The sequence below is a fragment of the Bombina bombina genome, chromosome 5 (genome assembly GCF_027579735.1).
Source record: "Bombina bombina isolate aBomBom1 chromosome 5, aBomBom1.pri, whole genome shotgun sequence".
Classification (NCBI taxonomy): domain Eukaryota; kingdom Metazoa; phylum Chordata; class Amphibia; order Anura; family Bombinatoridae; genus Bombina; species Bombina bombina.
This window is the reverse complement of record NC_069503.1, coordinates 913396226-913411186: the sequence shown is the minus strand read 5'-3', so window position 1 is coordinate 913411186 and position 14961 is coordinate 913396226. Positions and strand designations below refer to the sequence as shown.

At 39.9% G+C, this 14961-nt stretch overlaps 1 protein-coding gene across 1 annotated transcript in view; it reads left to right on the top strand.

The window, feature by feature from the left end:
* The window catches only part of TTPA (alpha tocopherol transfer protein), a 274300-nt gene extending 260802 nt beyond the window's left edge, over positions 1–13498 (top strand). Inside the window, exon 5 of the mRNA XM_053715072.1 lies at positions 11402–13498. Within this exon, the coding sequence (XP_053571047.1) occupies positions 11402–11575 (174 nt within the window). The 3' untranslated portion in view covers positions 11576–13498. The remainder of the gene's footprint in view (positions 1–11401) is intronic.
* Positions 13499–14961: the final 1463 nt, after the last annotated feature.

Genomic DNA, 14961 nt, shown 5'->3' with positions numbered 1-14961 from the left:
TGGATAAAAAATTAGAAGGTTTACTTAAAAAGATGTTTGTTCAGCAGGGTTACCTTCTACAACCAATTTCATGCATTGTCCCTGTCGCTACAGCCGCGTGTTTCTGGTTCGATGAGCTGGTAAAGGCGGTCGATAGTGATTCTCCTCCTTATGAGGAGATTATGGACAGAATCAATGCTCTCAAATTGGCTAATTCTTTCACCCTAGACGCCACTTTGCAATTGGCTAGGTTAGCGGCTAAGAATTCTGGGTTTGCTATTGTGGCGCGCAGAGCGCTTTGGTTGAAATCTTGGTCAGCTGATGCGTCTTCCAAGAACAAGCTACTTAACATTCCTTTCAAGGGGAAAACGCTGTTTGGCCCTGACTTGAAAGAGATTATCTCTGATATCACTGGGGGTAAGGGCCACGCCCTTCCTCAGGATCGGCCTTTCAAGGCCAAAAATAAACCTAATTTTCTTTCATGTAATTAACAAGAGTCCATGAGCTAGTGACGTATGGGATATACATTCCTACCAGGAGGGGCAAAGTTTCCCAAACCTTAAAATGCCTATAAATACACCCCTCACCACACCCACAAATCAGTTTTTACAAACTTTGCCTCCAAGGGAGGTGGTGAAGTAAGTTTGTGCTAGATTCTACGTTGATATGCGCTCCGCAGCAAGTTGGAGCCCGGTTTTCCTCTCAGCGTGCAGTGAATGTCAGAGGGATGTGAGGAGAGTATTGCCTATTGAATGCAGTGATCTCCTTCTACGGGGTCTATTTCATAAGGTTCTCTGTTATCGGTCGTAGAGATTCATCTCTTACCTCCCTTTTCAGATCGACGATATACTCTTATATTTACCATTTCCTCTACTGATTCTCGTTTCAGTACTGGTTTGGCTTTCTACAAACATGTAGATGAGTGTCCTGGGGTAAGTAAGTCTTATTTTCTGTGACACTCTAAGCTATGGTTGGGCACTTTATTTATAAAGTTCTAAATATATGTATTCAAACATTTATTTGCCTTGACTCAGAATGTTCAACTTTCCTTATTTCCAGACAGTCAGTTTCATATTTGGGATTATGCTTTAAATTATCATATTTTGTCTTACCTCAAAAATTTGACTTTTTTCCCTGTGGGCTGTTAGGCTCGCGGGGGCTGAAAATGCTTCATTTTATTGCGTCATTTTTGGCGCGGATTTTTTTGGCGCAAAAATTCATTTCCGTTTCCGGCGTCATACGTGTCGCCGGAAGTTGCGTCATTTTTTGACGTTATTTTGCGCCAAAAATGTCGGCGTTCCGGATGTGGCGTCATTTTTGGCGCCAAAAGCATTTAGGCGCCAAATAATGTGGGCGTCTTATTTGGCGCCAAAAAATATGGGCGTCGCTTTTGTCTCCACATTATTTCAGTCTCATTTTCTTTTGCTTCTGGTTGCTAGAAGCTTGATGTTTGGCATTTTTTTCCCATTCCTGAAACTGTCTTATAAGGAATTTGATTTATTTTGCTTTATATGTTGTTTTTTCTCTTACATATTGCAAGATGTCTCACGTTGCATCTGAGCCAGAAGATACTACAGGAAAACCACTGCCTGCTGGATCTACCAAAGCTAAGTGTATCTGCTGTAAACTTTTGGTAGCTATTTCTCCAGCTGTTGTTTGTATTAATTGTCATGACAAACTTGTTAAAGCAGATAATATTTCCTTTAGTGATGTACCATTGCCTGTTGCAGTTCCCTCAACATCTAAGGTGCAGAATGTTCCTGATAACATAAGAGATTTTGTTTCTGAATCCATAAAGAAGGCTTTGTCTGTTATTTCTCCTTCTAGTAAACGTAAAAAGTCTTTTAAATCTTCTCTCTCTACAGATGAATTTTTAAATGAACACCATCATTCTGATTCTTTGGACTCTTCTAGTTCAGAGGATTCTGTCTCAGAGATTGATGCTGATAAATCTTCATATTTATTTAAGATGGAATTTATTCGCTCTTTACTTAAAGAAGTACTAATTGCTTTAGAAATAGAGGATTCTAGTCCTCTTGATACTAATTCTATACGTTTGGATAAGGTTTTTAAAGCTCCTGCGGTTATTCCAGAAGTCTTTCCTGTTCCTAATGCTATTTCTGCAGTAATTGCTAAGGAATGGGATAAATTGGGTAATTCATTTACTCCTTCTAAACGTTTTAAGCAATTATATCCTGTTCCGCCTGACAGGTTAGAATTTTGGGACAAAATCCCTAAAGTTGATGGGGCTATTTCTACCCTTGCTAAACGTACTACCATTCCTACGTCAGATGGTACCTCGTTTAAGGATCCTTTAGATAGAAAAATTGAATCTTTTCTAAGAAAAGCTTATCTATGTTCAGGTAATCTTCTTAGACCTGCTATATCATTGGCTGATGTTGCTGCAGCTTCAACTTTTTGGTTGGAAACTCTAGCGCAACAAGTAACAAATCGTGATTCTCATGATATTATTATTCTTCTCCAGCATGCTAATAATTTCATCTGTGATGCCATTTTTGATATTATTAGAGTTGATGTTAGATTTATGTCTCTGGCTATCTTAGCCAGAAGAGCTTTATGGCTTAAGACTTGGAATGCTGATATGGCTTCTAAATCAACTCTACTTTCCATTTCTTTCCAGGGAAACAAATTATTTGGTTCTCAGTTGGATTCTATTATTTCAACTGTTACTGGTGGGAAAGGAACTTTTTTACCACAGGATAAAAAATCTAAAGGTAAAAACAGGGCTAACAATCGTTTTCGTTCCTTTCGTTTCAACAAAGAACAAAAGCCTGATCCTTCGTCCTCAGGAGCAGTTTCAGTTTGGAAACCATCTCCAGTCTGGAATAAATCCAAGCCTGCTAGAAAGGCAAAGCCTGCTTCTAAGTTCACATGAAGGTACGGCCCTCATTCCAGTTCAGCTGGTAGGGGGCAGGTTACGTTTTTTCAAAGAAATTTGGATCAAATCTGTTCACAATCTTTGGATTCAGAACATTGTTTCAGAAGGGTACAGGATTGGTTTCAAGATGAGACCTCCTGCAAAGAGATTTTTTCTTTCCCATGTCCCAGTAAATCCAGTGAAAGCTCAAGCATTTCTGAATTGTGTTTCAGATCTAGAGTTGGCTGGAGTAATTATGCCAGTTCCAGTTCCGGAACAGGGGATGGGGTTTTATTCAAATCTCTTCATTGTACCAAAGAAGGAGAATTCCTTCAGACCAGTTCTGGATCTAAAATTATTGAATCGTTATGTAAGGATACCAACGTTCAAGATGGTAACTGTAAGGACTATATTGCCTTTTGTTCAGCAAGGGAATTTTATGTCCACAATAGATTTACAGGATGCATATCTGCATATTCCGATTCATCCAGTTCATTATCAGTTCCTGAGATTCTCTTTTCTAGACAAGCATTACCAATTTGTGGCTCTACCGTTTGGCCTTGCTACAGCTCCAAGAATTTTCACAAAGATTCTCGGTGCCCTTCTGTCTGTAATCAGAGAACAGGGTATTGTGGTATTTCCTTATTTGGACGATATCTTGGTACTTGCTCCGTCTTTACATTTAGCAGAGTCTCATACGAATCGACTTGTGTTGTTTCTTCAAGATCATGGTTGGAGGATCAATTTACCAAAAAGTTCTTTGATTCCTCAAACAAGGGTAACCTTTCTGGGTTTCCAGATAGATTCAGTGTCCATGACTCTGTCTTTAACAGACAAGAGACGTCTAAAATTGATTACAGCTTGTCGAAACCTTCAGTCACAATCATTCCCTTCGGTAGCCTTATGCATGGAAATTCTAGGTCTTATGACTGCTGCATCGGACGCGATCCCCTTTGCTCGTTTTCACATGCGACCTCTTCAGCTCTGTATGCTGAACCAATGGTGCAGGGATTACACGAAGATATCTCAATTAATATCTTTAAAACCGATTGTTCGACACTCTCTAACGTGGTGGACAAATCACCATCGTTTAATTCAGGGGGCTTCTTTTGTTCTTCCGACCTGGACTGTAATTTCAACAGATGCAAGTCTCACAGGTTGGGGAGCTGTGTGGGGATCTCTGACGGCACAAGGAGTTTGGGAATCTCAGGAGGTGAGATTACCAATCAATATTTTGGAACTCCGTGCAATTTTCAGAGCTCTTCAGTTTTGGCCTCTTCTGAAGAGAGAATCGTTCATTTGTTTTCAGACAGACAATGTCACAACTGTGGCATACATCAATCATCAAGGAGGGACTCACAGTCCTCTGGCTATGAAAGAAGTATCTCGAATTTTGGTTTGGGCGGAATCCAGCTCCTGTCTAATCTCTGCGGTTCATATCCCAGGTGTAGACAATTGGGAAGCGGATTATCTCAGTTGCCAAACGTTGCATCCGGGCGAATGGTCTCTTCACCCAGAGGTATTTCTTCAGATTGTTCAATTGTGGGGGCTCCCAGAGATAGATCTGATGGCCTCTCATCTAAACAAGAAACTTCCCAGGTATCTGTCCAGATCCCGGGATCCTCAGGCGGAGGCAGTGGATGCATTATCACTTCCTTGGAAGTATCATCCTGCCTATATCTTTCCGCCTCTAGTTCTTCTTCCAAGAGTAATCTCCAAGATTCTGAGGGAATGCTCGTTTGTTCTGCTAATAGCTCCGGCATGGCCTCACAGGTTTTGGTATGCGGATCTTGTCCGGATGGCATCTTGCCAGCCATGGACTCTTCCGTTAAGACCAGACCTTCTGTCACAAGGTCCTTTTTTCCATCCGGATCTGAAATCCTTAAATTTAAAGGTATGGAGATTGAACGCTTGATTCTTGGTCATAGAGGTTTCTCTGACTCCGTGATTAATACTATGTTACAGGCTCGTAAATCTGTATCTCGAGAGATATATTATAGAGTCTGGAAGACTTATATTTCATGGTGTCTTTCTCATCATTTTTCTTGGCATTCTTTTAGAATACCGAGAATTTTACAATTTCTTCAGGATGGTTTGGATAAGGGTTTGTCCGCAAGTTCTTTGAAAGGACAAATCTCTGCTCTTTCTGTTCTTTTTCACAGAAAGATTGCTATTCTTCCTGATATTCATTGTTTTGTACAAGCTTTGGTACGTATAAAACCTGTCATTAAGTCAATTTCTCCTCCTTGGAGTTTGAATTTGGTTCTGGGAGCTCTTCAAGCTCCTCCGTTTGAACCTATGCATTCATTGGACATTAAATTACTTTCTTGGAAAGTTTTGTTCCTTTTGGCCATCTCTTCTGCTAGAAGAGTTTCTGAATTATCTGCTCTTTCGTGTGAGTCTCCTTTTCTGATTTTTCATCAGGATAAGGCGGTGTTGCGAACTTCTTTTGAATTTTTACCTAAAGTTGTGAATTCCAACAACATTAGTAGAGAAATTGTGGTTCCTTCATTATGTCCTAATCCTAAGAATTCTAAGGAGAAATCATTGCATTCTTTGGATGTTGTTAGAGCTTTGAAATATTATGTTGAAGCTACGAAATCTTTCCGTAAGACTTCTAGTCTATTTGTTATCTTTTCCGGTTCTAGGAAAGGCCAGAAAGCTTCTGCCATTTCTTTGGCATCTTGGTTGAAATCTTTAATTCATCTTGCCTATGTTGAGTCGGGTAAAACTCCGCCTCAAAGAATTACAGCTCATTCTACTAGGTCAGTATCTACTTCCTGGGCGTTTAGGAATGAAGCTTCGGTTGACCAGATCTGCAAAGCAGCAACTTGGTCTTCTTTGCATACTTTTACTAAATTCTACCATTTTGATGTATTTTCTTCTTCTGAAGCAGTTTTTGGTAGAAAAGTTCTTCAGGCAGCGGTTTCAGTTTGAATCTTCTGCTTATGTTTTTTGTTAAACTTTATTTTGGGTGTGGATTATTTTCAGCAGGAATTGGCTGTCTTTATTTTATCCCTCCCTCTCTAGTGACTCTTGTGTGGAAAGATCCACATCTTGGGTAGTCATTATCCCATACGTCACTAGCTCATGGACTCTTGTTAATTACATGAAAGAAAACATAATTTATGTAAGAACTTACCTGATAAATTCATTTCTTTCATATTAACAAGAGTCCATGAGGCCCACCCTTTTTTGTGGTGGTTATGATTTTTTTGTATAAAGCACAATTATTCCAATTCCTTATTTTATATGCTTCGCACTTTTTCTTATCACCCCACTTCTTGGCTATTCGTTAAACTGATTTGTGGGTGTGGTGAGGGGTGTATTTATAGGCATTTTAAGGTTTGGGAAACTTTGCCCCTCCTGGTAGGAATGTATATCCCATACGTCACTAGCTCATGGACTCTTGTTAATATGAAAGAAATGAATTTATCAGGTAAGTTCTTACATAAATTATGTTTTCGTCCCTTTCGTAGAAACGGACCAGCCCAAGTGCTACGTCCTCTAAGCAAGAGGGTAATACTTCTCAAGCCAAGCCAGCTTGGAGACCAATGCAAGGCTGGAACAAGGGAAAGCAGGCCAAGAAACCTGCCACTGCTACCAAGACAGCATGAAATGTTGGCCCCCGATCCGGGACCGGATCTGGTGGGGGGCAGACTCTCTCTCTTCGCTCGGGCTTGGGCAAGAGATGTTCTGGATCCTTGGGCGCTAGAAATAGTCTCCCAAGGTTATCTTCTGGAATTCAAGGGGCTTCCCCCAAGGGGGAGGTTCCACAGGTCTCAGTTGTCTTCAGACCACATAAAAAGACAGGCATTCTTACGTTGTGTAGAAGACCTGTTAAAAATGGGAGTGATTCATCCTGTTCCATTAGGAGAACAAGGGATGGGGTTCTACTCCAATCTGTTCATAGTTCCCAAAAAAGAGGGAACGTTCAGACCAATCTTAGATCTCAAGATCTTAAACAAGTTTCTCAAGGTTCCATCGTTCAAAATGGAAACCATTCGAACAATTCTTCCTTCCATCCAGGAAGGTCAATTCATGACCACGGTGGATTTAAAGGATGCGTATCTACATATTCCTATCCACAAGGAACATCATCGGTTCCTAAGGTTCGCATTCCTGGACAAGCATTACCAGTTCGTGGCGCTTCCTTTCGGATTAGCCACTGCTCCAAGGATTTTCACAAAGGTACTAGGGTCCCTTCTAGCTGTGCTAAGACCAAGGGGCATTGCTGTAGTACCTTACTTGGACGACATTCTGATTCAAGCGTCGTCCCTTCCTCAAGCAAAGGCTCACACGGACATTGTCCTGGCCTTTCTCAGATCTCACGGATGGAAAGTGAACGTGGAAAAGAGTTCTCTATCTCCGTCAACAAGGGTTCCCTTCTTGGGGACAATAATAGACTCCTTAGAAATGAGGATTTTTCTGACAGAGGCCAGAAAAACAAAACTTCTAGACTCTTGTCGGATACTTCATTCCGTTCCTCTTCCTTCCATAGCGCAGTGCATGGAAGTGATAGGTTTGATGGTAGCGGCAATGGACATAGTTCCTTTTGCGCGCATTCATCTAAGACCATTACAACTGTGCATGCTCAGTCAGTGGAATGGGGACTATACAAACTTGTCTCCGAGGATACAAGTAAATCAGAGGACCAGAGACTCACTCCGTTGGTGGCTGTCCCTGGACAACCTGTCACAAGGGATGACCTTCCGCAGACCAGAGTGGGTCATTGTCACGACTGACGCCAGTCTGATGGGCTGGGGCGCGGTCTGGGGATCCCTGAAAGCTCAGGGTCTTTGGTCTCGGGAAGAATCTCTTCTACCGATAAATATTCTGGAACTGAGAGCGATATTCAATGCTCTCAAGGCTTGGCCTCAGCTAGCGAGGGCCAAGTTCATACGGTTTCAATCAGACAACATGACAACTGTTGCGTACATCAACCATCAGGGGGGAACAAGGAGTTCCCTGGCGATGGAAGAAGTGACCAAAATCATTCTATGGGCGGAGTCTCACTCCTGCCACCTGTCTGCTATCCACATCCCAGGAGTGGAAAATTGGGAAGCGGATTTTCTGAGTCGTCAGACATTGCATCCGGGGGAGTGGGAACTCCATCCGGAAATCTTTGCCCAATTCACTCAACTGTGGGGCATTCCAGACATGGATCTGATGGCCTCTCGTCAGAACTTCAAAGTTCCTTGCTACGGGTCCAGATCCAGGGATCCCAAGGCGGCTCTAGTGGATGCACTAGTAGCACCTTGGACCTTCAAACTAGCTTATGTATTCCCGCCGTTTCCTCTCATCCCCAGGCTGGTAGCCAGGATCAATCAGGAAAGGGCGTCGGTGATCTTGATAGCTCCTGCGTGGCCACGCAGGACTTGGTATGCAGATCTGGTGAGTATGTCATCGGCTCCACCATGGAAGCTACCTTTGAGACGAGACCTTCTTGTTCAAGGTCCGTTCGAACATCCGAATCTGGTCTCACTCCAGCTGACTGCTTGGAGATTGAACGCTTGATCTTATCGAAGCGAGGGTTCTCAGATTCTGTTATCGATACTCTTGTTCAGGCCAGAAAGCCTGTAACTAGAAAGATTTACCACAAAATTTGGAAAAAATATATCTGTTGGTGTGAATCTAAAGGATTCCCTTGGGACAAGGTTAAGATTCCTAAGATTCTATCCTTCCTTCAAGAAGGATTGGAAAAAGGATTATCTGCAAGTTCCCTGAAGGGACAGATTTCTGCCTTGTCTGTGTTACTTCACAAAAAGCTGGCAGCTGTGCCAGATGTTCAAGCCTTTGTTCAGGCTCTGGTTAGAATCAAGCCTGTTTACAAACCTTTGACTCCTCCTTGGAGTCTCAACTTAGTTCTTTCAGTACTTCAGGGGGTTCCGTTTGAACCCTTACATTCCGTTGATATTAAGTTATTATCTTGGAAAGTTTTGTTTTTGGTTGCAATTTCTTCTGCTAGAAGAGTTTCAGAATTATCTGCTCTGCAGTGTTCTCCTCCTTATCTGGTGTTCCATGCAGATAAGGTGGTTTTACGTACTAAACCTGGTTTTCTTCCAAAAGTTGTTTCTAACAAAAACATTAACCAGGAGATTATCGTACCTTCTCTGTGTCCGAAACCAGTTTCGAAGAAGGAACGTTTGTTGCACAATTTGGATGTTGTTCGCGCTCTAAAATTCTATTTAGATGCTACAAAGGATTTTAGACAAACATCTTCCTTGTTTGTTGTTTATTCTGGTAAAAGGAGAGGTCAAAAAGCAACTTCTACCTCTCTCTCTTTTTGGATTAAAAGCATCATCAGATTGGCTTACGAGACTGCCGGACGGCAGCCTCCCGAAAGAATCACAGCTCATTCCACTAGGGCTGTGGCTTCCACATGGGCCTTCAAGAACGAGGCTTCTGTTGATCAGATATGTAGGGCAGCGACTTGGTCTTCACTGCACACTTTTACCAAATTTTACAAGTTTGATACTTTTGCTTCTTCTGAGGCTATTTTTGGGAGAAAGGTTTTGCAAGCCGTGGTGCCTTCCATCTAGGTGACATGATTTGCTCCCTCCCATCATCCGTGTCCTAAAGCTTTGGTATTGGTTCCCACAAGTAAGGATGACGCCGTGGACCGGACACACCTATGTTGGAGAAAACAGAATTTATGTTTACCTGATAAATTACTTTCTCCAACGGTGTGTCCGGTCCACGGCCCGCCCTGGTTTTTTAATCAGGTCTGATATTTTATTTTCTTTAACTACAGTCACCACGGTATCATATGGTTTCTCCTATGCAAATATTCCTCCTTAACGTCGGTCGAATGACTGGGGTAGGCGGAGCCTAGGAGGGATCATGTGACCAGCTTTGCTGGGCTCTTTGCCATTTCCTGTTGGGGAAGAGAATATCCCACAAGTAAGGATGACGCCGTGGACCGGACACACCGTTGGAGAAAGTAATTTATCAGGTAAACATAAATTCTGTTTTTATTTGGGGGGTTAGTTGTGTGGGTGGTGGGTTTTACTGTTGGGGGGGTATTTGTATTTTTTTTTACAGGTAAAACAGCTGATCACTTTGGGGCAATGCCCCGCAATAGGCCCTTTAAAGGGCTATTTGTAGTTTATTGTAGGCTAGGGGTTTATTATTTTGGGGGGGCTTTTTTATTTTCATAGGGCCCTTAGATTAGGTTTAATTAGTTTAAAGCTTTGATAATTTCTTTTTTGTAACTTAGTGTTTATTTTTTTGTGTAACTTAGTGTTTGTTATTTTTTGTAACTTAGTTTTTTGTAACTTTGTAATTTTTTAGTGTAGATTTAAATTATTTGAGTAGGGTTAGGTGTTTAAATATATAATATAGTTAATTTAATTTGTAGTTTTATGTAATTTTAGTATAAAAGTTAGGTTAGATTAATTTTTATTTTAATATAGTTTAATGTAATTTTAGTTTAAAAGTTAGGTTGGATTAATCATTAATTTAATATAGTTTAATGTAATTTTAGTATAATAGGGTAGGTTAATTATTAATTTAATATAGTTTAATGTAATTTTAGTATAATAGGGTAGATTAATTCATAGTTTAATTTAAATCTAAAGGTAAGTTTAAATTTATTATAAGATAGGAATGAGTTAATATTTAATGTAAGGTTAGCAGGTTGTTAGGTTTAGGGGTTAATAGTTTAATTTAGTTTATGGCGATGTGGGGGCTGGCGGTTTAGGGGTTAATAGGTTTAGTAAGTGGTAGTGATGTGGGAGGCCAGGAGTTTAGGGGTTAATAACTTTATTTAGTTGCGGTGGGCTCCGGGAGCGACGGGATAGGGGCTAATAACTTTTATTTAGGTGTCGGCGGTGTCGGAGCGGCAGATTAGGGGTTAATAAGTATAATGTAGGTGGCGGCGGTGTAGGGGCGGCAGATTAGGGGTTAATAACTATAATGTAGGTGGCTGAGGTGTAGGGGGCGGCAGATTAGGGGTGTTTAGACTCTGGGTTTATGTTAGGGTGTTAGGTGTAAACATAACTTTTCTTCTCCCATAGAAATCAATGGGATATCGGGCAGCAGCGAACATAAGCTTTCGCTGCTTTCATACTCCCATTGAATCCTATGGCATCCGCGGCCTCTAGGGCGGTGGATTGAAAACCAGGTACGCTGGGCCGGAATAGTGGCAAGCGTATCTGGTAGATTTTTGATAACTAGCAAAAGTAGTCAGATAGTGCCGAATTTGCATTCGGAACATCTGTAGTGACGTAAGCATCGATCTGTGTCGGACTGAGACCGGCGTATCGTATGTTGCGTCACAAAATTCTACTTTTGCCGGTCTGTAGCCTTTGATAAATAAGGCGAATCAGGCTCGCCACAATTACTCTGCGGAATTCCAGCGTATTTGCAGTTGACGGCTTGATAAATAGGCCCCAAAATCAGCCAAAAATCTGGTTAACATTTTTTTGCCTCCACTTTTAATACCAGATGGTGTTCTATTCTTAGCATGGGACCAGAGTAAATAGTAGATAGTAAATAATTTGATAGTAGCAATGCAATTATTTAATTTGCTGTTTGTTTCAGATACACATGCATGGGAACAACTATTTATCAAGTCTCCACCAACACTTCTCAGAGAATATTCTTCCGCCAGAATATGGAGGAACCGGACCATCAATGAAAGAACTTTGTGAAGAATGGACAGATTACATGATGAGCTCAGAAGATTACCTTCTTAGTATATCTCAGGACTTATAACAAACACTGAATAACTATGCAAGTCAGCTTTCTAATTAACTGACCAAAAGCTTCTGTTTATAGCATTATAATTGGACATCTGACTTTAATTGTGTCAGTGGTTTTGTGAAATATTTTGACTAATTCAGCTTATTGCGTATACATTAGTGGAACATGTGACAAGTGCACACAAGGATCTACAAATTATGGAGTTTATTAAGAGATTTGGGACAATGACAGTAAGAACACCCTGGATTCAAAGCTTCAGTTTTACTATGTAGCCCTTGTTGCTTGATCTATAGGTGATTCAATGACTATGCATAAGATTTTGGCTAATATCTGCTGTCAAAATTTGTTTTGGTGGTATTGCAATGAGTTTAGTTACTGTAGAATTTGACATTGCAGTGTCAGCACCAGTAAACAATATTTGTTCAACTTAAAATACTGGAAAATATGCACTTTATTTCAGACTAGTTAAAAACATTAGTACATTTTAGATGCATGTGACTGCTCTTTATATGTCTGCGTCTTTTAAAGGGATACTAAACCCAATTTTTTTCTTTCATTATTCAGATAGAGCATGCAATTTTAAGCAACTTCCTAATTTACTCCTATTATCAATTTTTATTTGTTCTCTTGGTATATTTTATACATTTAGCCACCAATTAGCAAGCACTACCCAGGTGCTAAACCAATAATGGTCCGGCTCCTAAGCTAACAGTCCTGCTTTTCAAATAAAGATACCAAGAGAACAAAGACAAATTGCTAAAAGGCGTAAATTACAAAAGTTGCTTAAAATTGCATGATCTTTCTGAATCATGATAGAAAGAATTTGGGTTCAGTATCCCTTTAAAGCTATGTTAGACAGTAAACTTTAACGCATATGTATCTTTTCGGTTGAAAGAAAATGTATTGCCTAGGAATTCTGTTAAATGCTGTAGTTGACTAAGACACAATGATAACCATGTCTCTCATGAGAATTAATTTAGAAACTTGTAAAAATGTATTTTTATAGGAACATTCTAAAAGAAGAATATAATGCTCAAAGTCATTGTTTCTCAACCGCGGTCCTCAAGTACCCCCAACAGGCCAGGTTTTCATTATAGCTCAACCAGTACACAGGTGAAATAATCAGCTTATGGGTGAGAGCAGGTTAGTAACCATGGTGTTACTGATCAGCTGATGACTTCACCTGTGCACTGGTTCAGCTATAATGAAAACCAGGCCTGTTGGGAGTACTTGAGGAATGCGGTTGAGAAACACTGCTCTAAGTCATTAGAGCATTTTATTTTAATACTGCTGCCCTTTGAAAACAATGGTCTGGATTCCATTGGTGGTATTACAGGAATACTAAAGTCAAAATTAAACTTTCATGATGCAGAGCGAGCACACACTTTTAAACAACTTTGCAATTCACTTCCATTATCAAAATGTGCATGTATACACAAATATACACACACACACACATATTTAGACATTCAAACACATTATCATATACCATATACCTTTTAACCCTTATAAAAATGTGTTATTAATATTTACATTAATAATTTGTATTATATAGTAAATATATGAGTGTAACAGTTTACTTTAATGCATTTATGTTGTGTTTGGTGCACATTTTAGCCCTAACCCTTTACGCAAGGTCTTCAGTTTCGTTAAAGGGACACTAAACCCAAATTTGTTCTTTCATGATTCAGAAAGAGCATGCAATTTTAAGCAACTTTCTAATTGACTCCTATTATCATGTTTTCTTCGTTCTCTTGCTATCTTTATTTGAAAAGCAGGAATGTGATGCATATGAGCCAGACCATTTTTGGTTGAGAACCTGGGTTATGCTTGCTTATCGGTGGGTAAATATAAGCCTCCAATAAGCAAGTACTATCCATGGTGCTGAACCTAAAATGCGCTGGCTGCTAAGATTTACATTCCTGCTTTTAAAATAAAGATAGCAAGAGAACGAAGAAAAATTGATAATAGGAGAAAATTAGAAAGCTGCTTAAAATGTCATGCTCTATCTGGGTCATGAAAGGAAAAAATTGGGTTCAGTTTCCCTTTAACCCGACGAGCCCAAATGGTGCGCACATCCTCGGGTAGCTAATCTCAACAGAGATGAAAATTAGTCTCCTATTCAATTTTAAAGCAGCGATGTCCATGCGCACGTGCATAATTTAACCTGTTGATAGCTAATTCGGACAGTGTCTTTTCTAATTCTGTTACCCAAGGCTGTTGACTGCTCATGCGTGCAACTGATCCATTGACATTGAAACTTTAGTTTGCCCCGTACATTTGCACAAAGCGCTGTAAAATATTCTCATTAAACATTTATTTCTATTGTGAGTGAATGTTTTTAATATAGTCCCTCACAATACAAATAAACGTTTATTGAGAATATTTTACAGCACTATGTGCAAATGTACGGGGCAAACAAAAGTTTTAATGTCACCGGATCCATTGCGTGCATGAGCAGTCAACTGCCTTGGGTAACAGAATTAGAAAAGACACTCTTGGAAATATCTACAAACATCTTAAACTGTGCATGCACACATGGACATCGCTGCTTTAAAATTGAGTAGGAGACTAATTGACATCTGTGTCGAAATTAGCTACCCCAGGATGTGTGGATGCTTATAATTACGTAATTGCATTTCAAAGATTACATAATTGTGAACATGTGCACGTCGAGGTAGCTATTTTTGACAGAACTCGGCTCCTAAGCTTATATCCCTGATTTTCAACAAAAGATACCAAGAGAACGAATAAGTAAATTATAAAGCTGTTTAAAATTACATGCTCTATCTGAATCATGGAAGAAAAAATGTGGGTTTCATATCCCTTTTAATAGTCATACATTTATATGTGGCCCTTAAGGTTTCTAAAACATTGATCTGTGCCCCCACCCCCCATGACTTGGGAAGTTGGACATCCCTGAATTAGATGGCCAATTGCACTTAAAAGAATAGACCGAAATTCTAGAATACATTCAACTAGGACAATTTCTGTTTCTAAGGATTTTGCTTATGAAGTTCTCTTATTGACATTCTGCAGCTGCAGACCTGACTGTTTCAACATTTAAAACATTTATTTTAAACTAATTTCCCATGTCTTATTTTCTCTGCTGTCTGATTTGTTAAACTATGAAGCCTGTAGACTTGTAATAAAATTTGGATGCTTTCAGGATGTTTCCTGTTCTCTGTAATGTTTCAGATTTATACCTTTATGCTCCGCTTTTAAGTTTAACTAAAGATTACAGATCACTGCTTGTAACTCATCTTTTCAAGTTCTTTTATGTATTGAGAATATATTTTACTGGACTTCTTTTAACTATTTTCCAGATAAACATTAATGAGCAACAAGAAGAGGAAAATATGCAGTCTTCCTGTTGCTTATGATTACCTTACCTTTTG